The following is a 13,747-nucleotide window of genomic DNA, read 5'->3' on the forward strand; positions in this document are numbered from 1 at the left end:
GCTCTGTGCCCTCCTCATTCCCACTGGCTCTGGGTCTCTATGGGACCCTAAAGGTGCTGTAACCATGGCCTCCTCCCAGTGGCGCCTCAGAGCCCTGGAATGACGCAGGGAGCTGGGGCTGGAGGGTCTCCCCCAACCTAATCCTTAGGTGCAGAGACTGAAAGACTCAGGAGGAACCCCTCCCCTGGCCCATGTGGGGCCCTCCCTTCATCTGCCCCCCTCAGTACATTCCCAGCCATCTTCAAGGACTTGGGTCAATATTTGCTAGAAGTTCTGTCAATGCTGGTTCCTTTTCCTGTACAAAGCGGTGGTGCAACTGGGAAAGAAGGGGTTAAGTCACAGGGACACCAAGGTTAAGGAAGGGTGCACCCAGAGGTCAACTCTTTCCTTAAAGTAAAAGGTATGGGGTCAAGATCACCCAGAGGGCAGAGGGCACACTTCAGGACAGGGTTGGACAGGATTGAGAAATCCAAAGGATCCATACCCTTCTATAGGTAAGGACCAGAGAGGGGTGGCTACTGGCTTGCGTCACACAGCACTTCAGGGGCATGGGCCTGGCTAGGACCCTAGGCAACAGGATACACTTGGACTGAGTTTTCTTGCTGCTTGGCGGGACTGAGAATTCTCTATCTTTTTATTTTGCAAATGTTCGCTGAGCTCTTCTCCTGTCCTGGACCCAACATGAGGGTCCTAATGGCTCTCAAGGTGCTCACAGTCTAAAGGAAATAAGTCACCAGAGAAAGCTGATGTTTGAAGAGCTGAGTTACAAAGACCATTTAAAAGGGGGAAAGGGATAGAGAGTGCTTGGGAAGGGTGGGAGGTCTTTCTGAGAAGACAACACTTGGCCTGTGACCTGGTGGAAGGAAGAGAAGGCACTAGCTGGGGGAAGATTTGGGGGAGCTGCACTCCTGCAGAGGGAACAGCAAACGTACAAATACCCTGCCTGATGCGTTTGGGGAAATGGGGCCGCAGTGGCTGGAGCGTAGTGAGGGAGAGGAAGGGGAAAAGGAAGGTGGAGAAGAGGAAGGGAGGGGAGGGAAGGAATGTGGCAGGGCAGAGGAGACCTGCTTCACTTCTTTTAAAAGTTCCCTCCCTCTGCCTGCAATGCAGATGGGGACAGAAGATTATGGGGAAGGTATGGGGTCAAGGTCACCCCAGAGGAAGCCAGCGACACCCCAGAGGGAGATGGTGGGGCGTAGACACAAATGTGGTAGGAAGAAGGGGGTCAGGATCTCAGGATGGGGATGCATTTTGGAATCAGAGCCAACAGTATTTGTTGATGGATGGGACGTGGGGGATGCACTAAGGAGAGAGTTGTCACGCACGCCTCCAGGTCTCTGGCCTGAGCACCTGGGTGGATGGGGGAGCTTTTCCCTAAGACCCAGGGATGACTTGGGGAGGAGTAGAGATTGAGGGGAAATATCAAGATTTTCCTCCAGAAGCCTAAAGTGTTCCAAAGAGGGAGTCAAACTTTGAGGGGGGGGCACATATCCTGAACACAAGTCCATACAAGAACTGCCACCTCCACTTCACCCTCTGGACCACCCAGTGGCAGGTGGGGTTATGGCCCCATTTTTCAGAGGTGACAAACTGAGGCCTGGGGACCACCTCTGCTCTAAAATCACATGTCCTCAGTGCTCAGTGCTCTGCTAAGCACTTAGATTGTGGGGCCCTCTGCTGCACTGCATCTTTCCACAGAAACCCTGAGGCTGCCGAGGAGTCACCCACTGTGCCAAGGGGGAAACTGAGGCAGAGGCGTGGGTGGTTCCAGTAAAAGCCCAAGCCCATCTAAAGTCCAGATTGGGGGGCAGTTGCGTAGAGCCCCCAGAACCCCAATCCCCAATTCTATTATCTGACAGTCTGGGTTCTAAGTTGAAGACCCAAGTAGCAGGGGTGGATGGAGGACATCCTTGAGCAAACAAGGTGGAGGTTCCTGAGCCCCTTTCAGACACTTTTACCCCCTTCACTGGTTAGGGACATGCGTGAAGGTCCAGGCCTCAGGGAACCCAGTGAAAGGAGAGTTAGAGACCTCCTCTCAGGCGAGCGGCCGGGGGCGGGGCTTCGACCCAAATCGCCGCCCGGCAGGAACTCTCATTTCTGGCCTTGGGTTCAGGAACCCTTTCCTCCTGGGCGTACTGGTCGGCCAGGGACGGAGAGGAGGGGGATGAGGCGTCTGGGCTTGAAGGGGGTCCCGAAACCCAAGCTATAGCCAAAAATAATAACACAGAGGATTCCTGCGCAAAAATAGTAAGGCAGACTCGCATCGCTCCCGGCAGCCTGCGTTACCTGGAGTCAGCGGGCGGCGGCCGCCGGAGCGATTACTCACTGCGTGGCGCACCCCACCCGCAGGGCCGCTGAGCGGATTTTTCCGTGGGGGGTGTCAATGAGTCTGGGGGGCCTCCTCGCCGCTCTCCTCCTGGGCATCGTTTCTGCCAGCGGGCAGGACCCGCACAGGGCCGCGTCCCCGCTCCCGCAGGGGCCCATCCCCCTGTCTGCCCACGCAGGAGCTCCCTCCTGAGGCCCCCAAACCCCCTGAGGAACCTCAGCCCCATCCCGCTCGAGGGGGGACTACAGAGCCAGAATGAGTGCCAGGGACTCCGTGCTTCCAGCTTTTTCTGCGTTTTCCCTCCAGCAAAGCCTGGGCCGGAGGTTGGCGTGAGGACGGAGGAGAGGCAGGATGCAGTGAGAGGGGGTCCGCTGGGCCCAGGCGGATAGAACGCGCACGCCGCGGGTGGCGTGGGGGCGAGTAGGGAGCGACTTTCAGGCCCCTGGGGAGGAAGGGGGACTGGAGGTGGAAGCGGGCGGGGCTCAGGGACCACTCAGTGGGGTGACGGGACCAAAGCTGTGGTGCAGCCTGAAACAGACGATTGCGGGGACAGGAGCGGTCAGGGCTGAGGGCCACAGGGGACATTGAAGGGGCACAAGGCTGAGAGCAGGGTGCAGAGAAGTGTGCGGGAATATGGAAACGGAGTGGGGGCGCCAGGTCCTACACTGGGGGTAGGGTGGGGAACCTAGAACTGGCTGGGTTCGAATGGAAGGTCCCAGGCTGCTAGGGGTTGGGCGGGAGGGGGGTTCTGGGCCGCGGGACAGAGAGCGCGCGGTGTGCGGCAGGGCGGAGGCCGGACGGGTGGGGCGCGCGGTGCCCGCGGGCAGGCGGGCGGCGGAGAAGCCGGTGCGGGGCCGCCACTCCCCCCCACCCCGGGCCGGGGGCGGGGCCGGGCGGGGCCAGCGGCGCATTAGCGCCTTGTCAATTCGGCTGCTCAGACTTGCTCTGGCCTCCGCGCCCGCGCCCAGAGACGTGCGGGCTGCCCAGTCCTCGCCCTCCCGTGCCCCGCGCCGCCGCTGCCCGCCGCGCGCCCCCGGCAGCGCCGGCCCCATGCCCGCCGGCCGCCTGGGCCCCGCCGCCCAATCCGCGCGGCGGCCGCCGCCGCTGCTGCCCCTACTGCTTCTCTGCGTCCTCGGGGCTCCGCGAGACGGATCAGGAGCCCGTGAGTACCCAGCGCCCTGCTCCCCCCTTCCCGCCTGGGCGGAGAGCGTGCGCCCTGGGGGGAGCCGCGGGGGGGCGGGAGGGAAGGGAGCGCAGGCGCCACCTGGACGGCCCGGGAACAAAGGAAGGCGCCCCCGGCACGGCCCTCGGGGCGCCCTCACCTGCGGGGCGCACAGCGCAGCAGTCCACTGGCCCGAGGGTCCAGCTTTCGCGCCCGAGGCCTTACCTGGGCCGCCGGGCCGAAGACGTCCGGCCCGGCCCCAGACGCCCGGCCTGGCCCCCCGGAGTTTGGGGGGCCCGCGTACTGGGACCCTCTGCATGCTGGGACTCGGCGGGCGCACGCAACAGCGTCCGCAGACTCCGAGCCGCGGAGACCGCGGGGCACGGATCCTGGGCGGGGGCGCACGCGGAAAATGCGCTGGGTGCCGGCCCCGAGCACCCCCCTCCCGCCCCCGGTGGAGGGATGAGCCCCGCGAGGAAGGCGGGGCGGGAGGGGGGCGGCTCTGGCCGCCTGGCGCGCGGCCCGGGGTCCCCGGGGACGCGCCTCTCCGCGGGCCGGCGCCGCCGCCCTCCCCCAGCGGGACATTGCTCGCGGGGGTCCACGGAGTTTCAGCCACCGGGTCCGCTGAGAACCGTTCCCGGCTCGGCTGCGTCGGGCTGGTAGCCTCCAGCGAGAGAAATCTTTGTGAGCCAGTGGGGTGAGAGGGAGAGGAATCGGGAGCCAGTGAGTCCGGGCACCGCGGGCTCAGCCTTGGGTGGGCCCCCCTCTCCCTCCCCGCAAACCCACAACCTGGCAGGCCAAGACCCCCGCCCCCGACGGGAGCTCTTGGCCTGCCGAAAGCACTCTCTGTCCTCCACAACATGCATACCCCCTCCAGGACACAGTCTCTATATCCAGACCCATTCTAGGACACACCCAGAGACACACAAAGACACACTGGCTTGTGGCCCATCACCCTCGCCCTCAGACGCACACACTGCATCCCAGATGCACATTCGCACACCATCGGGGCGCACACACATTCCATCCCTGGCACACACACTTTCATGGTCACACACTTATCCCTTAAGGAATAGAACACAGGAACGCATACACAGGCACAGCTGCCCTGGACACGCATAGTCACTCCACACACCCATCCACACACACAGGTTGTCCCAGGTGGACACACACTGCCGCCAGGTCGCCCCACACTGCCAAGAGCTATCTGCAGGCTCAACTGCAGCGCTCCTCCAGAGAGGGCAGGGTCTGGGCACCCTCTAGGGGAATTTGCCGAAAACCTCGCAGTCCAGATTGCCTGGGCAGGTGAGTGGCGGCCCCAGGCCCTCCCCAGGTCCCTGATGCCTTGAGTGCCAGTGTTCATGGCAGGCTTTGTTTCCCAGCCTGTAGAGCAGCAGGGAAAGTGGTGGTGGTGGTGGGGTGGGGGGTGTGTGTGTGTTGTGCGTGAGTTTTTTCTTTAAGGGGAAGAAATTAAATAAAAGATTCTCACACCTTGGCAATATGTTTCTACTTACGGTGTATCTTAGCACCTGACCAGACCAGCAGGCGGGTGGGTTGTAAAGTGTCAGCAGGTACCAGTGGGATGGGAGATGGGGACCCCTGTAGGGACCCCAGGATGGAGGCCACCCTCCTGTATTGCTTGCAGAGAATCTCACACTTTTCCCTTTTAAAACACATGGTGTTCCTTTTTAATAACAGCAGTGGCTCCAGATTGGGAAGTGGGGAAGGAAAAAACTTTTAAAGGCCTCAGCTCTGCGGGAACGGCATGGAGACCGGGATGGAGGGTGGGAAGGCTGTCCAAAAGACTAGCCCAGGGATCTGCTTTGGGGAGCCTTCTAGGAGGCCCCCAAATCAGGCCAAGGGCCCCCCAACTTCATGGGCTATTCCCCTCGGAATGTGTGCACCCCGGTCCTGAGTGCCTTGGCCCATTATTTGGGGAGTGCAGAGCCAGCCTTGACCCCAGAATTGGGAGGGGCTTTAATCCTAATAGTTCCTAGGCACTTTGGACCTCTTGATCTCATCTCATTAATCTCCCCAGCAGGTAGAATATATTTTCCTCCCATTTTATGGAAGAGGAAACTGAGAACTGGAGAGGGAAAAACAATTGCCCAGGTGCTCCAGCTGGAATTGGCACCCACGTCCCAGGAGGAGAAGGCCTCCCTCTGACCTTTCCTACTGGAGCTGCGGGGGGGCGGGGGGTTGGCCTGTCCAGGCCCGCCTGGCCTTGCCCTCTCGCCCCGTCCCCCGCCCAGCCCTTGGAGGGCAGCTGCAGCTGCTGGCAGGCGGGCAACACTAGTTCAGGCCAGGCGGGTGTGGCAGAGGGGCAATGCCCCCTGGCCAGGACCCCCCAGAAAGCCCTTTCCTGACCAGGCTGTGAATATGGGAGGGGGGGATGCAGGAGGGATGTAACCCATTCCCCGAGGAGTGGGTCTGGGTCTGGGCAGGCCTGGCCTGGCCCTGCCTCCCACCCTGCTGGGGGTGGGGGCAGGCAGGAAGTGGTGGGTGGGCCGGGGCAGAGATGCTGGCACGCCCGAGTTCATGCCGGAGGAATTCCGAATTAGCTAGCGGCTGGCTGCCTGGGACCTCCGGGGCGGGCGGCCCCCTGCCCCCCCCAACCCCGCCTCCTCGGCTCTGGCCCGCTCTGCCGGCTCCTTCGCACGGATGCTGAGACCTCCGGAGAGCCCTGGGCCAAGCCTCAAACGCAACTGTGATTCTAGGCTCTAGCAAGACATGGCCTTCAAGCCAAGTTTGCCCCAGAAAATTGTCAGAGCTGGCCCCTGGAACCGTGTCCACCCCACCTCTCCCATCTGGGGCAGCGAAGGCCAACACAAGGCAGCCGCTGGCTTTGGGGGGGGGTGGGGGAGGGGGCATCCCAGGGGGCCAGGATCATCCTGTCCTGGGCTGCCATCTCAAGGAAGCTGGGCTGCTCTCCCCTCTGCCCCCCTGCCCCCCTGCCCCCTGCAGTCCTTCTTACAGTTGCTTGGGGATCTTTTAAAAATGTTAATCACTCCCCTCCCCCCACCCCACCCCCTTCAGAACCCAGGAATATTCCCTGCCAGTCAGTCCCCTGCTGACCTCCCAGACCTAATTTCCTACTATTTTTGCCCCAGGACTTTTGTACTTGCTGCTCCCCTGCCTGGATACTCTCTCCCACATATTTTTCCTGGCTACTTCTTTCACTTTATTCAGGTCTCACCTCCCTAGACAGGCCTCCTGGGCCATTGAGCTGCACTAATGACTGGTGCTTTACTTTCTCCCTATTTCTTCTCTTAGATATTTATTTGTGTTTTCTATTTTTCCTGCTGCTCTCTTGGATTCAAGGCCCACCAGGGCCGGAGTCTTGGGTATCTTGGTCACCATGGTGCCCCCAGCTCCTGGCACACTGTAGGTGATCAATAAAGGAAGGATTGAACGAGTGAGTGAATGAGTCCCCACAACTAACTGCTCTCGGTGGAGAGAGAGGCTCCTTCCCAGAGACTCAGAGATGTGAAGTGCCTGGACCGAATTTCCACAGCGAGCTGAGGGCATTCGAACCCAGGTCAGCCTGGCTTAAAGGTCCCACAGGGCTGACCTGATGACAGTATTTTCACTCCTTTCAAACAACTGCATGTGTTTGACACTTTGATGCCTACTTCCCAGGTAGAGAGACTGAGACTCCGGGAGGGGTTTCAGGGGCTTGGACTGTAAGTACCCACCCGCTTCTCTGGCTCTTGGTTTCCCTGTGGGTAAAACAATCTCCTCTTAGGTTCTGATTTCCAGAAAAGGGAGCCCTGGGCTACCCCCAATGGCCAGCAGGAGGAGAGGCATCAATCACTTCATCCCTGAGGCCCAGCGCTCAGCACCCAGCTCACAGAACCCAGTTTGGGAAGTCATTTCCCAGAATCTAATCATCATAATGGACCTGGGGACCAGGAACTTTCTTGTTCCCATTTTTCAGATTCGGAAAAATGAGTCAAAGGACAGATTGAGTTAAGGGGCTGAGTCAAGTCCCTTTGAGTGGTGGTTGGGGGTCTAGAACTTGCCCAGCCACCTCCCATTCCAACACAGAGTAGGACTTTGGAGACAGACAAATGTGAGTTTGAATAGTATGCCCTTCTTTCAGTCAGTGACTTTAGGCAGGGGGGGTGGGGGGGGCTTAATCTCTCAAGAGTCTTGTTTTTATTTTTATTTTTTTAACCTATAAAAGAGCAGGATTTTCATAGGGAATTCCCCCTACTGTGTGGGAGACCCTCAGGCCTAAAATAAACCTTTTTTTAAAAGCAAAGTGTAGGGTTTTCCAGAACTATATGCAGAGCAAGAATTACTTGAATGTGAGTGGGCATTTCCGTCTGAGGTTTGTAACCACTCAGAACCTTCAGTTGGTCAGTGATGAAGTGGCTTGAATGAATTATCACTGAACCTCAGTTTCCTTATCTGTAAAAGGAGAGCAATAGGAAAGAGCTCCTTTGCAGGCTTGTCATGAATCCTGGAGGTCCTAGCATGGTGGTCTCAGGGCAGCTCTATCCCAGGCCTGACAGGCCCTCTTCTCTGACCCCAGACACGGCTGTGATCAGTCCCCAGGACCCCACACTCCTCATCGGCTCCTCCCTGCAGGCCACGTGCTCAGTGCACGGGGACCCGCAGGGCCCTACTGCAGAGGGCCTCTACTGGACCCTAAATGGGCGCCGCCTGCCCCCCGAGCTCTCCCGCATACTCAACGCCTCCACCCTGGCCCTCGCCTTGGCCAACCTCAACGGATCCAGGCAGCAGTCGGGGGACAACCTCGTGTGCCACGCTCAAGACGGCAGCATCCTAGCGGGCTCCTGCCTCTATGTTGGCCGTAAGTGGCCCCCAGGACGCTCAGGGGTAGCTTTTGGGAGCAGCATCTCCCCCTAAAGGGGCATGGAACATGGGCCCTCTGGCCCAGGGCTGGATGGTGGGCATGCACACTTGAGAGGTATGGGCTTTTGGGTGGGAATGAAAACCTGGAGACCCTCCCCCCATGGTCCCCAAGAGAACTCACGCAAGGGGTCATGCCAACACCCACTGTCCGCCCTCCTTCCACTCTGAGGTGGGGCTGGCTGGCGACCAGCAGCTCCTCTGCCTATCCACAGCCAGTCCAGACCCTCAGCCCCTGCACCCTCTCCTCAGTGCCCCCAGAGAAACCCTTCAACATCAGTTGCTGGTCCAAGAACATGAAGGACCTGACATGCCGCTGGACACCGGGGGCCCATGGGGAGACCTTCCTCCACACGAACTACTCCCTGAAGTACAAGCTGAGGTTGGTGATGGCCCTTGGTGACATGTATCTCAGCCTGGCTGTGAGGCATTTGCCAAGCCTGGCTGCCCTCTGAGCTCAGTGTTCTGTCTGTACTCTGGGACTGCCCTAGTGAGGCCTGAGGCCCCTAAGGGACCCTCATGTGTCCTCACCCCCCTGCCCCCACAGGTGGTATGGGCAGGACAACACATGTGAGGAGTACCACACGGTGGGACCCCACTCCTGCCACATCCCCAAGGACCTGGCCCTCTTTACCCCCTACGAGATCTGGGTGGAAGCCACCAACAGGCTGGGCTCGGCCCGCTCAGATGTGCTCACACTGGACATCCTGGATGTGGGTGAGGCACCTCCCAGGGGGGATTTCCCTCCCCCGCCCCCCGCAGCCCCCCCCCCCCCCCCCCCCGCAAGCCCAGTCATGGCTGCATCTCTGGTCCAAACCTGCTGATTGGGACAGGGAGTACCCATCAGTCTCTAGCCCCCTGAATCAGCCAGGAGAGTTCCACTCCGCTGAGAACACCTGGCCTGGCCCCCCTCCTCCTCGAAGCCCAGGTGTGCCAGAGGGACCTCACTCCCCACCTGGGAGGGGCTGTCCAGGTCTGAGGCACCCCAGGAAGCCACAGTCTGGAGCTGGGGTGGGGTGGGGGGGCAGGCAGGAGGCAGGAAATGGATGATCTGCAGCAGAATTGGGCTTAATCTAATTAGGGTGTTTCTCAGCCCGGAGCAGGCCTGTGTCTTAACCCATTCGGCCCCTCACCAAGGCCTCAGGGAGAGAGCCAGCTCTCCCTGCTTCCCACAGGGCCCCCAGAAGGATCCCAGATCCATCCTGGCTTGGAGCCACCCCCACCCCAGCCTTCCCGCTTCGCTTCCTTAAGTCTTGAAGCTGCGGTGGGCATGTTCTCAGCTTCAGTTGTCCCTCTGCACCCAGCATACTGAGGACCTTTGTAAGGTGGGAAGGTGCCGGAGGGGTGTGGTGATGGTCCCCTGGCCTCCTGGGAATAATAATAATAATATCATCAGCCAGGCAGTGTCTGCTTTTACAGAACTCCCTGAAGATAGGATTATGTTTCTCCTGTCACAGATAATAATGGTGATAACAGCTAACATTAATTGAGTGCTTCTAGGCGCTGAGTGTTTCCTGAATATTGTCTAATGTAATCCACCATCCTGGGGGAGGGGAGGGATGAGGGGGGGAAGGGGGAGGAGAACGGAAGCAGGTGCCACCTAAGCCACATGCTCTGGGATTTGAACCCAGAGGGGGGCCAGCCAGGTCCCAGGGGCCCATGACTAAGCCCTGTTCCACCCCGCCTGGCAGTGACCACGGATCCCCCGCCCGATGTGCACGTGAGCCGAGTTGGGGGCCTGGAGGACCAGCTGAGCGTGCGCTGGGTTTCCCCGCCCGCCCTCAAGGACTTCCTCTTCCAAGCCAAGTACCAGATCCGCTACCGCGTGGAGGATAGTGTGGATTGGAAGGTGTCCACCCCGCCCCGCCCTGGCCCTGGCCCCGCCCCCGCCCTGGCCCCCTGCCCTGGCCTCTGACCCTGCCCTTGCCGCCCAGGTGGTGGACGACGTGAGCAATCAGACTTCGTGCCGCCTGGCGGGCCTGAAGCCAGGCACCGTCTACTTCGTGCAAGTGCGTTGCAACCCCTTTGGCATCTACGGCTCCAAGAAGGCAGGGATCTGGAGCGAGTGGAGCCACCCTACCGCTGCCTCCACCCCCCGCAGTGGTGAGCACCCCAACATGGTTGGGTGGTTATGGGACCAGCCCTGAACCAGCCTGGGCTTGGGCTTCTGTTTTCTTGTTTTGTTTTTCCAGGAAAGTAGAGGTCCCAAACTGGTGGCCCCAGGGCTGAATTTGGCCCCTGGATCTATTTTCTTTCACCTGTTATTTGAAAAACAAACAAAACACACACACACAAATACCCAAAGATTTTTTTTATCTACTTGCAGACATTTAAAAACAGGATGTTTTAACAACAAAAAAAAAATCCTATATTCCCTAGAAAAATTGTCTAGAAAATGTAACAGGACACAGCCAGCATTGCGCCACAGCCCCTATTAGCAAAGGCTTGCCCCTTCATGCCGGGTCCTGTCTTTCAAGTTGCCTCATCCCCAACTGGCCCATTTCACCAACCTGTACCCCCTCCCCAGCCCCTAAGGGCAAGTGAGTTTGAGACCCTTGCTTCCAAGGCTGATGGGCTGCCAACTCTCCCTCTGATGGGCCTCAGCTTCCCCTTCTGACTCAGGTAGGGGGCTGGGAGTGATCAGGGTCCTGGGTCTGGCTCCCCTGGCCATCTGGGGTTCCTCTGAGCCCACCGACCTCCTTTCTCTCCTTTGTGAAATGATATGAAATCTGTTCATTGAAATGTCTGTCTTCAGCTTACCCATCTGGAAAGTGGGGATGATAATGATTCCTATCTCAGACTTGTATAGACTATTGAGATATGATAACCCGTGAAAAGTGCCCTCATTGTGAGCACTACCAAAGGCCCCCGTCCCCTGCTCTCCCCCCCCCCCCCCATGGATTCACCCCAAGGTAGGCCTCCTTTTCTCAGATGAGGACACTTTGGCCTCAGTAAGTTTAGCCAGCCCCCAAGATCATATAGGGATCTAAACTCATTTTGCTGGAAAATCAGGCCCATGCTCACTCCTGGGATGATGGGGAAACCGAGGCCCAGAGAGGGTCTCAGAACCTGGGAGGGGCAGAGCCTAGCTCCAGCCAGCTCCCCAGCCCCCAATGTGGGGCCCTCCAGGTTCTGGGATGGGCGGGAGCTAGCATGACTGGGAGGGGCTGAGCCTTGGCCCCTGCTCGTGCCCAGCACCTGCGATTCTTGCACGGCAGCCAGCAGGCGGCTGCGTCTGCAGAGGAGGCTGGGGAGGCTGGGGGAGGCCAGCAGGGGCCTGGGCTGTGCCAGGGCCTGTCAGCGGGTCCCCTGTGTTATTTATGACGTGAGGCCGATGTCCTTATCCGCCGGCCTGTTCAGGGCTGGCGGAGTCCAGCAGCTGGACTCGCAGGCGGCCCTCCCACCTGGCCCTCCCACCCGCTCCCGGTCCCATTGGCTCATACTCCCAGGGGCTGTCTCCTTAGGATTGTCTGTCACTCTCTTCCCCTCTGTCTGTCTTTCTTGTCTTTTTGTTTCCCTGTTCCCCCACTTTCTTCACACGCCCCCCCCCCTCTGAATCTCCTTGGCTGACCCCATGGCTTTGGTCCTCCCTGCATCTCCTGTCTCTCCTTGTCCCCATCTCTCAGTCTCTGCCTCTGTATCTCTCTCCCTTTCTCTGCCCCCTGCTCGGTCTCATCCCTCCGGCCTTGGCCTCTCACCTTCTCCCCCAGCCCCTTCCACTCACACCTGGCTCAGACCACAGGAATCGGGTTCCTGGAGGAGATGTGGAGGAGGAGCCCCTTCCTTTCCCTACCCCCCACCTCCTCAGGGGCGCAGCTGGGCTGGGCGGTGGGGAGGACGCGGTCTCGGGGAAATGGGGGGAGGTGCCCGAGGGGAACGCGGTCCACCGCGCAGGGACCCTCCCTCCACTGTCCGCGCGCGCCCTCTGTCGGGCGCGCCCTCACGCTGCCGCTTCACCCCCAACAGAGCGTCCGGGCCCGGGCGGCGGGGCGTGCGAACCGCGGGGTGGGGAGCCGAGCTCGGGGCCCGTACGGCGCGAGCTCAAGCAGTTCCTGGGCTGGCTCAAGAAGCACGCGTACTGCTCGAACCTCAGCTTCCGCCTCTACGACCAGTGGAGAGCCTGGATGCAGAAGTCGCACAAGACCCGAAACCAGGTAGGAAGGAGGGACCCGTGGGCAAGGGATGAGGGGTGGGGTGGGGAGGTGGGTGCGCAGCCCCCGACACCGCCTCCTTCCTTACAAGCACAGGACGAGGGGATCCTGCCCTCGGGCAGACGCAGCTCGGCGAGAGGTAAGGGGGCCCAGGTGGGTGGGCTATAGGAAGACTTGGGCCTTCCGGGTGGCCAAGAGGCTGTGAACTCCCCCTTTCATTCTTGTTTTATCTATCAGCATTTACTTAGCATCAAGTGTGCCTGGCCCTGTGGCTTTTAACCTAGTAAGCACCCAACTCCTTGGAAATGTCCAAAGTGGAACGTCATCCTCAGGAATGAGCATACTGGTCCAAGTTAGCATGTTTGAGCGCCTACTGCATGCTGGGCCTTTGCCAAGGGCTTTATCTGCAGAACACCCCCCTGGGATAGATATTCTTACTTTTTAAATGGGGAACCAAGGCCCAGGGAGAGGCAGTACCCTGCCCAAAGTCACCCAGCTGAAAGTGGAAGGGCCGGCCAGGACCTGAATGGCAGGGGGGTTGCGGGGGGTAAAGGGGACTCCTAAATTGCTCTGTAGTGCTGACACCTGGTAGCAGCCCCTGCTTAGTCTGGCCTCACCTCTGCCTGCAGGTCCTGCCAGATAAGCTCTAGGGGCTGGAGGCTGCCCTCCCTGCTTCGTGGAGACCCAGGACTGCAACCAGACTGGGCCACCTCTATACCCTCACCTCACGGTGCCCAGGCACCCTTGGCAGAAGCTGGAGTGGGCACTTTGAGCTTCAAGGATCACATCTCTGGCCTCCATGTGAGGCCACCCTTGGGTGCACCCAGTGGGGTGTGTGTATGTGTGTAGGTTGGCAAAGCTGCCCAGGACTCCTACCAGGGCTGAGGGTGAAGAGGAGTTATTAATTCCCTCACCAGAATCCTCCCAAAGAATCTTTTTAAATAAACGAGCTATTTAGGTTCCCTGATTGTGAAGGTGAGTTTGGGGCTACAGAGGCCTGGGATGGGGACTGTAGGGGAGCATGAGGACTTCTAATGACCCTTTGCAATTGAAATTTTCCCAGAATTTCAGATTCTCTCTCTCCAGGATTGGAACTATCTGGTTCTAAACTCCTTGGAGAATGTGATTGAAAACACCAGAGTTTCATCAGTCTTGGGGGAGGGAGTCTTCCACCCTCCATTCCTGCCTTTGTGGGCCCCCTCAACAGGTACACACACCCCAGCACTCCAA

General features: G+C 59.5%; 1 protein-coding gene across 2 annotated transcripts; it reads left to right on the forward strand.

Moving 5' to 3' along the window:
• The first annotated feature begins 3,330 nt into the window (after positions 1 to 3,330).
• CRLF1 (cytokine receptor like factor 1) lies at positions 3,331 to 13,478 on the forward strand. 2 transcript variants are annotated; one of them, XM_079773367.1, is made up of 9 exons: positions 3,331 to 3,488; positions 8,026 to 8,307; positions 8,619 to 8,748; positions 8,914 to 9,083; positions 10,058 to 10,215; positions 10,301 to 10,469; positions 12,333 to 12,520; positions 12,609 to 12,656; positions 13,147 to 13,478. In XM_079773367.1, the coding sequence occupies exons 1-9, from the start codon at positions 3,377 to 3,379 to the stop codon at positions 13,165 to 13,167; spliced, it is 1,278 nt and encodes a 425-aa protein (XP_079629493.1). In that variant the 5' UTR covers positions 3,331 to 3,376; the 3' UTR covers positions 13,168 to 13,478. The 2 variants fall into 2 exon arrangements, with proteins under 2 accessions (XP_079629493.1, XP_079629494.1); XM_079773368.1 differs by having other exon boundaries at positions 12,614 to 12,656.
• Positions 13,479 to 13,747: the final 269 nt, after the last annotated feature.

The sequence above is a fragment of the Cnephaeus nilssonii genome (genome assembly GCF_951640355.1).
Source record: "Cnephaeus nilssonii genome assembly, chromosome: 5".
NCBI classification, from domain to species: domain Eukaryota; kingdom Metazoa; phylum Chordata; class Mammalia; order Chiroptera; family Vespertilionidae; genus Cnephaeus; species Cnephaeus nilssonii.

Coding starts and splice junctions, on each gene's coding strand:
- CRLF1 (XM_079773367.1), top strand. CDS start 3,377: ATGCCCGCCGGCCGCCTGGGCCCCGCCGCCCAATCCGCGCGGCGGCCG. Junction 8,308..8,618: donor CTCCTGCCTCTATGTTGGCC/GTAAGTGGCCCC, acceptor CCCTCTCCTCAG/TGCCCCCAGAGAAACCCTTC. Junction 10,470..12,332: donor TGCCTCCACCCCCCGCAGTG/GTGAGCACCCCA, acceptor CACCCCCAACAG/AGCGTCCGGGCCCGGGCGGC.